The 10,552-nt window shown below is 41.4% G+C and overlaps 1 protein-coding gene across 6 annotated transcripts in view; it reads right to left on the bottom strand.

Annotated features, from left to right (window-relative positions):
* cald1a (caldesmon 1a) overlaps positions 1–10,552 on the bottom strand; it is a 54,360-nt gene that overhangs the window by 13,525 nt on the left and 30,283 nt on the right. For 4 of the 6 annotated variants that reach the window (XR_799946.1, XM_010787972.1, XM_010787974.1 and 1 more), the window contains exons 3-8: positions 9,131–9,268; positions 6,621–7,038; positions 5,240–5,272; positions 4,929–5,147; positions 3,595–3,698; positions 2,106–2,343 (exon numbers count right to left, since the gene is read on the bottom strand). Coding sequence is in view for 5 of the 6 variants with exons in the window: in XM_010787972.1 (XP_010786274.1) it covers positions 2,106–2,343; positions 3,595–3,698; positions 4,929–5,147; positions 5,240–5,272; positions 6,621–7,038; positions 9,131–9,268 (1,150 nt within the window). In the remaining variant the exon portion in view is untranslated. The remainder of the gene's footprint in view (positions 1–2,105; positions 2,344–3,594; positions 3,699–4,928; positions 5,148–5,239; positions 5,273–6,620; positions 7,039–9,130; positions 9,269–10,552) is intronic. The other 2 variants (XM_010787975.1, XM_010787976.1) reach the window with 2 other exon arrangements.

Below are 10,552 nucleotides of genomic sequence, written 5' to 3'. Positions count from 1 at the left end.
TATGTATGTGGTTGTGTTGTGTAGTTAGTAACACATGTAGATTTGTAGAAAAGACATGGTGTAGACACAAGTTAGAAGGGAGCACAATAAACCTGACGAGTTTGAATTTGAGTTGATTATGAGTTTATTTTCAATTGATAATTAGCTCACAATAAGTTTGCTTTAGTTACTCACACAACTTGACACAAGTCCGGACTTATAAGTCCGGACCTGAACCTGAACCTCTGGACCTGAGTCCGGACCTGAACCTGAATGTGAGTCCAGGTACACAGCACTACTCAGAAGTGAGCCCATCAAAGTGAACACATTGGGACCTTTCAGAGAGGTAGTTCACAAACCACCCCACTGCATGGCTGGATATGCCAATACTGAGTAGCCTCTGCTTTAAGATGCGATGATCGACGGTATCAAACGCTTTGGAAAGGTCAATAAATAGAGCTGCACAACTCTGCTTATTATCTAAAATACTCGTAATGTCATTCACCACTTTCATTGTCGCAGTTATGGTGCTATGTTGCTTTCTGAAGCCTGACTGATGTTTAGACAGGATATCATTTTTACATAAAAACTATTTTACTTGTTCACTCACTAGGCGTTCGAGCACCTTCGCCAGAACTGACAATTTAGAGATTGGCCTATAGTTATTTAAAATAGTTGCTTCCCCTCCTTTTAGCAAAGGCAAGACATAAGCTGACTTCAATACTTTTGGAAGTACATTTGTGCTGAGGGAGAGGTTAAAAAGAGTAGTAAGAGGAAGAGCAATACAATCTGCAGCTATCTTAAAAAAGAAAGGTTCTGGGCTTCCGGTTGATCGCGGGAACGAAANGGACTTGAGACCGGACCAGGTACGCAGCACTACCACTATGTAATACTTGCAAGGGGTCCTATTATGCTCATTTTTAGGTCGTGCCTCTACCAATAGAAGCGCAAGTATTACATAGTGGTAGTGCTGCGTACCTGGTCCGGTCTCAAGTCCATGGCTTGTGTCAAGTTGTGTGAGTAACTAAAGTGAACTTATTGTGAGCTAATTATCAATTGAAAATAAACTCATAATCAACTCAAATTCAAACTCGTCAGGTTTATTGTGCTCCCTTCCAACTTGTGTCTACATTTCTCTACAAAGTACAAATGTAAAAAAAACACTTAGTCTACAAATGACTTATGACAGCAACTACAGTGAACAACTACAAAGTTCAAACATTTATTTCATTTACCAAACTAAAGTAACCAAACAGTCCCTGAGCTGACTGAGCCTAAAACTTTGCTGAAAGGTAGAGTGTAGAGTAGACTATACGCATTACACTGTTACACACCTACTATACAGTATACACTGTAGTGACTACTACTCGACCACGCTGTCCACTATGTCTAAGCCAATCACATCGCTAGCTTCCCTTGACGTCCCACAGATCTCGCGAGCAGTTGCGATATTTTGCTAGACTTCGTGAGTTCAGTAATGGCCGCCGTATCAGAAGCAGACACGATGTTTTTCGTCTTTTCTCAGCGCAAATTTCTCGATCTATGGAAGGTTTTAGATGGTTTAGAACAAAAAGGAGAATATACGTAAGTGCTAGTTTTTTTGCGAGTCCAAGTACCGGTTCGCGAAGTTCCGGTTTTAACCGGACTTGAACCGAAACTTTTTACAAGTCAAGTACCGGTTCGGCGTACCGGTACGCAGCACTACATAGTGGTGTCACTCTGTTACAGAAGTAAACAAGAGAAACTCAGGGATTTTAGCCTTAGCAGACCATTTTGACATGCACAACAACCTACATAGCACACTACAGGAAAGGGAAAACCCCAGAAAGCAGAATAGGTCTCTTTAAACTAGCTGGATTGTGCTCCAGTTTTTTTGCACAGCATGGTAATTGACAGCATGTCTCCTAGCAACGCAGCCTCTCAGGTGTCATGTATGGGAAACACCCACACAAGTTGAGATGTTTTCACAAACATCTCTAATAAAATGTTTGATATGAAACACCACTGAAAAGTAGAATGTCAGAAGGATGAAAGGGAAAAAGAAACGTAGGCGCAGGAGTTGAACTGATCAAACTGCATCCATAAAGTGAACTGTAAAGAGAAAACTCAAAGCGTCTCTTCCTCACCTCCTCTCTGGCTTTTCTCTCGGCGTCCTCTTGCTTCTTCTGCATCTCCTCCTCCTCCAGCACCTTCTTCCTCTCCTCCCTCTTCCTCTTCAGGTCCTCCAGCTCGGCTTCGGCCTCCTGCTGCTGCTGCTTCTGCCTCATCTTCTCGAACTCCTCGCTCTCGGCGTCGGCCTCCAGGCGGGCGGCGTCGTCCTGGTCGTCGTCGGCGGACGCCTCGGGGGAACGCACACTGCCACGGCTGGGACGGACACGGGTCAGAGAACACAGGTGTGGAACACGACATTCAGGTTAACGCTTGACATTTGATACAAGGTGAATATTTAAGTAGATATTGTCTCTTTCATGGACAAGCAAACACGCAGACGGACAAAAACTAGTGTGCAGACAAACAAATACCAAGAATCACCTTTGCAAAGATAATGTTACAGCATAGCTCAGGTTTCGTCCTGAGGGACTAAAACACTCCTGCTCTGCTACAGCTACACAAACAGCTTGTTGCTTGAAAATCAGTTTATAATTATTTTTGCTTATGCCTCAGGCGATACTTCTATGCTTTTATACCAGCAGTAGCGACAAATAATAAATGTGAAATTGCAACATTAGCGAGTTCTTCCCTGGCTAAACCGAAGCTGTTCAGTAAATGCAAACACTGTGAAGTGTTATGACCAACAGGAACATTTCTCCTGCATCGTTTCCTTGAAAAAGACCCAGACTGCCATTGTGTAATTTAGGAAATACAAGATGTGTTATGTTTCCTTAAATATGTAATACTTTTTGTCTCAATGTAATGCTATTAACTCGTAGGAATACATATATTTTCCTCACACTGCTGGATATAGTGTTTTGGAAAGCAACAGTGAGCCCGGTTCTGTTTTGTATCTTAATCTTTACGACTGAACTTTGAGAAAGGAATATTAGGTTACAGCAGTACGTTTTACACAACTCAGAAACAGTCACTGAGCAGTATACTTATTTCTTCATTTTTAATGCATATATTAGGAAAATTCATTTGACAGACATTCAATAAATTGGAAAGCCACGAATGTTATAAAAGGCTGCACTTTTTTTCAAGTATCTATTTTTAGAATCAACTACTTAATTATTTAAAGCAGGACTGAAAATGTTTCTTGTTGCTAATCTGTAATGGTATCAGCCAGGTTGGAGAATATTGTATTGTGCTGGCTACTTCCTTATTGTTCCTATAATAAAAAAGGAGAATATATATGCAATTGGATTACATTTAAATTTGTAGTCTTAATATTTTAGCAACATAGCTATTCAGGCACACATTCTTTACTCAAATTGGGACATGAACTTTGTTTTTTTAAATGATTCATCAGACCTGGCTATCCCCAATCTGGCCTCAGTGGAAACCCATGATGTCACTTGATGTGTGTGTGTGTGTGTGTGTGTGTGTGTGTGTGTGTGTGTGTGTGTGTGTGTGTGTGTGTGTGTGTGTGTGTGTGTGTGTGTGTGTGTGTGTGTGTACCTCTGGGTCCTCTCAGGTTTCCTGTGCTGTTTGGGAGCCTCCTCCTCGTGCATTCCTCCGTTCTGCTTCCTCTGCTCCTCCCTGTCCCTTCCTCTCTCATTCACCTGCACAGAAACACCCGGAACAGTGAGCAAGGATGCGATTGGTGGGTAGGCTGATTGTCATGTGACATCGCGGGATGTCCAATAAATAAAGAGAACACCCCAAACAAAAACAACACAGCAGAACATCACGTCACACAGCGTCCACTCCAAACTACTACTGAGACAGGATTAACTAACAGGTGATCAGCACGGGAGTGTGTCATCGAAACGTCATTCAGCTCAAATCAATTATAATTATTACAAATCGCAATGCGTTCACAGCCAGTCAGGATTTTAAAGCACCATATATGATCAACCTGTAGCAGAGGGGACGTTTGCCTTTCTGTTTATGGTATCTAGCCGTGACCACTTTAATATGAACTTGCTGTAAATAGCTGTTTGCAACGATGTTAGATTTAGAAAGAACACTTTGAGCACTGTTGTTTCCTACAACATCAAAGGCATCTTGAAACTGAGAGGTCTTTAAAAAGGTCACACAGACCTAAACTGACTACAGCATAAAATGCTTTGGTCATAAAGGAGTTTTGCTTTTGTAAGATAAGGTTACAGAAGAAAGTAAATAAGAGTTTTACAGGCACAGCTTATGGGTTGCAGGATTAATTTGAAGTTTTTATTGATGCATTAAAACGGTTTATTGGCTTGCTTCAACTCTAAAGAACCTACTACATTATATCTTGGACAGGTTTGTGATTCAGTAGTCCAATTCCAATTTCCAAATGACATTTTCTTATTTTATCCCCTCATTTCAAAAATAAAAATAAAACCTTGAATGGTATCAAACATTGACTGAAGGTATACGCATGATATAATGGATTCATGATCTACTTATAATGTCCGATGCAGTAAACACAGTTATTAGTTTGAGTTACATGATGTCTCAGTGAGTATTTGGAGCGGAGTCAGTGTTATAAGTGTTGCTGCTCTCATTGCTGAGGTGGAAGACATGCAGAAAAAACACGGTGACCACGGAAACGTAGGCTCAGTTATCGCCAGTTTGCAAACGGTGCAAGCCACACTGTGACGACAGGGGGGAGTCTGGGTAATTTCAGCGTCTGGCTCCGAAATTAACGACCAAATCAACAAGATGAAGATTTTTTTTTTGTGGTTAGATCTGGAGAATGTTTGTTTACTTATGTCTGTTAAGATGCTTAAAGAAACTGAAGTTACCCAGAGAGATTGTCAGTGCTGTGCAACACACCTCTAATGTAAATCTTACCACAGGAGTTATACCTCATTATCCTCTGAATGCAGTATCTCAGAGACCTCATTGTCCTCGTCAGTGACATCTCTGAGACACATGGACTTATTCTCCGATGAATAATCTACATAATCATCCCCAGGTACCTCCTCAGCCTCCTCTGATGCTACTGCATTCTCCTCAGTCACTGAACTTGTTGACTTGACCTGGTTTGAAATCTCACTGACTACTGAATGTTCTTCAGTGGGTGCCTATGGGAAAGTTGTATATCATTTCTTTGAAAGAAAGATCAGTGATTGCCTAAAGGATGTGCATAAAGCAGTCAAAAAATGGATGACCATACCTCGTTTTGCATTTTAGGTTCTTCAGGTGATTCCTACAGAAACAAGCATGACATTTGCACGGACTATGAAAGATACATTAAACGGCTGAAAAAGGTGTATCAACATATTATGTTCCAACACTGCATTATGTAACAACCGGCCAAAATGTAACACATATTCACTTCATTATTAAATGACACCTACAATTCGGAAAAATCTGCCACATTTTGGAAGAACAGCTTCTTTCCATCGCCCCCATCCCGCCACAACCACAACCACAATGTAATAACTGTTTATTGAGCATTTAGGGTTATTTTTTTAGCATCTATTTATGAACACCCACTCGTATTTAAATGTTGTCGTCAGTAAAATGTGTAAATATGAAATGTGTAAATATGTACCGTAATTTTCGGACTATAAGCCGCGCCTTTTTCCCCATTTTTCGACGCTGCGGCTTATATAACGGTGCGGCTAATCTATGGATTTTTACAGCTAACGGCCACTAGGGGACCTCCTAAATCTATGGATTTTACAGGTTACAGTCCACCACCTTTAACTCTATGGGCTCTATGGCCGGTCCGCGGACCCCCACCTTTAAGCGGCGGGTTCCAGCAGGAAAAGCTGGAGGCCGGAAAAGAGTGAGACAGGTAGCGCGCAAAAGTAAAAGTGGAACCGAGAGTGGTACGAGAGACAGAACGAGAGCAAGACAGACAGACATTACGAGAGCGAGACAGTTTGTCCCCGTACCACTGGTTGAAAACCACTGCTGTAGATCAGTGCCGGTGCGTGCGCTGGGAGCGCACCGTTTAAGTTTGAAAGTTGAAAAGTTTGTGTGTCTGAAACGCTATGTGATACAGTACAGTTTACACAGCACAGTACATGTTCTGTAGCTACTATTGCACTAAATGCTAACACTTGAATACGTTATGCAAATATGCAACTTGTTTGTTGAAATGTTAATAAATGGGAGCTTCCTCAAACAGCCATCTCTTTCCCGACAATCCCCTCTGTGCACGAACCCTTACATATGGTAATTAAACATTAAAACACCTGCGGCTTATAGTCCAGTGCGGCTTATATATGTACACATCATTCAATTTAGCTGCTGCGGCTTATATTCAGGTGCGCCTTATAGTCCGAAAATTACGGTACATTTAAACTCCATCTAGAGCAAACTTTGGGATTTTACCAGATTTACCGGATTTTAGTAGACCCAAAAAGCATAATTGGGCCCCTTTAACTAATTGTCGACAGAATGAAGGGAGATGTAACACATTTATCATCAAAGCTGTTAAAAAAGCTGCAGATTATAACAAAATACAACCTTTATTAAATAATGAAGTGAAAATGTATAACATTTTGTCGGGTTATTACATAATGTGATATCAAATAGTGACTCACTTGGTCTCTCATGTAGGACCTCCTTGGTTTATCCTCCACCAGCTCCACTTTCTGCTCCTCCTCTTCATCCACACCTTCATCTGCCACCTCAGGAGCAGCCTCCTCCTCCTCCTCTTCTTCCTCCTTCTGCTCTCTCCTTGAGCTGTACGACTCCATCTTCTCCTCTTCATCCTCATTGTCACGGTTACGACCCCTGCGCGTGGAGGATGGCCTCTCCTCCTCTGCGTTGTTTTTCTCCATGGTGACGCTGCTGCTGTTGTTACCCTCTGCCGGGTCCATCTCGTTCTGTTTGTCCAGCGCCTCCTTCATGCGTTTCAGCCGTCTCTCCTCTCGTTTGGCCATGCGGTCCATCAGGACCAGCTCATCGTCGTCTGCGCCTCCTCCATAAGAGCTGCTCACAGACACCGTCTCGCTCACACTAGGAGGAGAGAGAGGGAAAACAAACGTGTTATTGTGTGGCCTTTGGTGAATGAGGAAAATGCCTCGAGTCCATTAACCATTGAGATGCCCAGCTTGGTCAAGGCCTGTAAGTTCATTGAATTCCATAGTTGTTAAGTGTTGTTAATCTTAAGGTAAAAAAAAGTAGGGCAAACTTCCCAAAACAAACAAAACGTTCTGAAGTGATTTGGACCAGGTCAACTCTTGGTTTCAAAAAAGACATAATCCTGTGAAAGGAAATCAAGGTTGCTGCAACATCAGTAATTCCTTCAGCCAGTATGTAGGCTGCTGGGAAATGGCTTTATTGGCAGGTCTTTACCACAGATATTCTTAACAACTATTGGTCAGACTTGAAAAATAAACAGAAAATCAGTACATTGCTCTTGGATTTCAGGCCTAGAGTTTAAATGGTATCCTTGACTCAATCGCTCTTTTGTATGCATTAGAGGAAAAGCCAAGGAATTACCAAAGTCTTTATAATACATCCTCTGGGGAACATGAACGTCTGTACAAAATGTGATGAGTCAAATAGCTTTACTTCAGTCTAGACTAAAGTGCTGGACCAACTAAGTGGCTAAAAACGATTTATTTATTATGTATATTCTTCAATTCACATTATAATATTCTGAGCTAAAAGTCTGGCAAATATTATCCTTGCATTCACACAATGGCTATTCAACTGTAGGTCCAGTCTCAGCATCCTCCTGCACAATCCCCTTGTTGTTTGACTTGCCCAGGATGTATCTCTGAGCTCATAGAGAGGAAACATTCATATTCACAAAGCAGCGTCTGTGTTTCTGGATGTCAGAGCAGCCCACTACTTCCACTGGATCGTAGACAATTGATCCCATAGCCAAAAGAACGGCATAGAAACGGATATTGAGCCCCTTTGTTCTTATGGCGGGCTTTCTGATGGATTGGTATGAGATCATCTCATGTCGACAGCTGGGACCCGGGTAGAGAGTGGAGTACTTTATGCATTGGTTGACCTGAATGCATTCAAGGATGCAAAAAAATAATGAATGGTTTGCAAAAAGCCACTTCACAAGGATTCCATCAAACAACACCTGACAATGTTACAATATGTCATCTTAGTTTTTCGTCCTAACGAGGCACAGCAGGCCTATCCAGCTTTGGGTTTCTTTACATGTTAAAGTGCTGTGCATGGGGCTCTTTTATAAGAAATACTCTTTATCTTAAGATTTTGGAGGCTGTATTTTAAGCCAGAAAACACATATAGTATAGTAAAAAATAATCAATAAGGTTGGGTTTATATATGCTTTAGCATGTATTGCTAGTGTTAGCATGTCCAGCTAACAGGCTACAACTGCAATAGTTACTGAGTGTTACTCCCAAGGTTTCTGGGTGTTAAAATAAAAAGGCCAGTTTAACACTACTACCTCCACTGTTATGTCATTATTTCGATACTTTCACATTTTACAAGTATTAACGTTAGAACCTGCCTTGCTAGGAATTAGTGAATTTAAACTCCAACAAACCCAGCTTATGTTAGTCAAAAGATGTATTATTTGTCAAACACAATGGTAAGTATTTACCCTGGAAGCCTTTTCTCTTTTAGTATTTAAAATGAATACACTTTTCGTAAATATTAAGTAAGTTAGCTTAGCTGTCAACATGTTTATGTTGTAACACAATGCCTGACTTCATCTGTAAGCCCAATTTCACATGTAGCCATCAAGTGAATACACGAAACAACTTTACAGGTTTATCATTTTTTTAAAAGTCAGAAAAGTTCAAATATCAGCAATAGACAGGGTTTCAAACAAATGTGTGGTTAAGGTGAGCTAGCAACCTACTAGCTAACTAGCTAGCACCAGCAAATAGAACTAGCTACTTACAGGGAGAAATATCTACAATTGCTCGCAATAAATGATATGGCCATTTTACTTTTAAACTATGACTGTAAAAAGCATAAAAGCTTATTAATACAGCAAGAGTCGGGCAGTTTTTCTTCCTCTTGTCTCTTCACCTGGACCATCAATAGGGAGCAAAGCAGTCTGCTGAAAATACATTTGTCACAGACAGACCCTGTGCTGCTAAATGTCTATCACCTGTGGCTGTTGGTCACGAGCAGACCGTCTGGCTGTCCGCTGGTGTCTTCACCATCCTTGCCCTTCATCCTCTCCTGGCGTGCCCTGCGCCTCCTCTCGCGGGCAGCCTCCTCCTCGTCATCATCATTTCTCGCCAACCTGAGGGAGACAAAAGGGAGGTGGTGACATTAAGAGATTTGAGTTTTCTTCAGCTTCAACTTCTTCTACCCTTTAACTTCAGAGTAGGAATCTTTAAAGTAGACGACTCCTTAACTCTGAGCTTTTCTCTTCTTCTCTCCTATCAAGCTAACCTGTCAGCCGTGCTACAACCTATACTTTTTATCGTTGCTGCAGTTTTCTGATAAACTGATTCAAATCTCAGTCTGCAGACATTGGTGAGGACAAAAGAGCCAGAGAAACAGTGTCTCAAAGGTTTGTGTTAAAAGTTTATTTTTCTAAAAAGGAACTTTTTTCAACTCAGTATTTTATTAACCCTAACCCATGACAACACAAATATAATTTTCCCGTTTAATTGCTTTCACAACCTAAGAATGTGGGCAGGAATATAATTGAAGAAAAGTCTAACCTGGAATATCTTTGGAAGAAAGATTTCCTTTTTTTTCCTTAATACTATTCATAACTGATCAAACATTCAGTAGATGAAGCAAGGTCACAACATGAAGTTCCTAAATGATCATAGTTAAAACGTTGTATTACGCAGCCTCCACACGGCAGCGTGCGTTGAAGCTTGCACGGCGGGCGTGTCTGAAGCTCGACCAACAACCAATCACATGAATCTCCCGCCCCGGACACACAAGCACGCGGTTTGATTGGCTAGAGCTTGTACTGGCATATGATTTGATTGGCTGACGCTTCCGTCGAAGCTTGAAAAGTTGAGCTATTCTCTACTTTTGAAGNCGGCCCACCAGGGGGCCGCGGCCCACAGGTTGGGAACCACTGGTCTAGAGCTTGTACTGGCATATGATTTGATTGGCTGACGCTTCCGTCGAAGCTTGAAAAGTTGAGCTATTCTCTACTTTTGAAGCGAGCAATGGAGGCAAAGCGAAGCGACGGAACCACAATGCCGTTCGGCAAAGCGGGACGTCACCCCATTCAAAGTGAATGGGAAGCAGCGTTGAAGCTTCAACGCACGCCTCCGTGTAGGGGTGCAACAACTAATCGACTTCGATTAAAATCGATTACCAAATTAGTTGCCAACTAATTCAGTCGTCGATTCGTTGGTGACGTTGTTGGTATGCTAGCAGCAACACACGGAGTTAACTCAATTATACAAACATGGGTTAATGATTAGAGGAAACTGAGTTATTTATTTAGTTAAAGTTTCAGGTATTCTGTTTACAGTTCGGTCATCAGATTATTTAATACGATTTGTTAAAACACTGTTGTTTCTTTTGATGTGAAATATTATTTATTTTATTTAAA

This window comes from Notothenia coriiceps, unplaced genomic scaffold, assembly GCF_000735185.1.
Source record: "Notothenia coriiceps isolate Sejong01 unplaced genomic scaffold, NC01 NC01_scaffold00031494, whole genome shotgun sequence".
NCBI classification, from domain to species: domain Eukaryota; kingdom Metazoa; phylum Chordata; class Actinopteri; order Perciformes; family Nototheniidae; genus Notothenia; species Notothenia coriiceps.
Note: the sequence above shows the minus strand (reverse complement) of the source record. Positions and strands in the feature narration are given on the sequence as shown.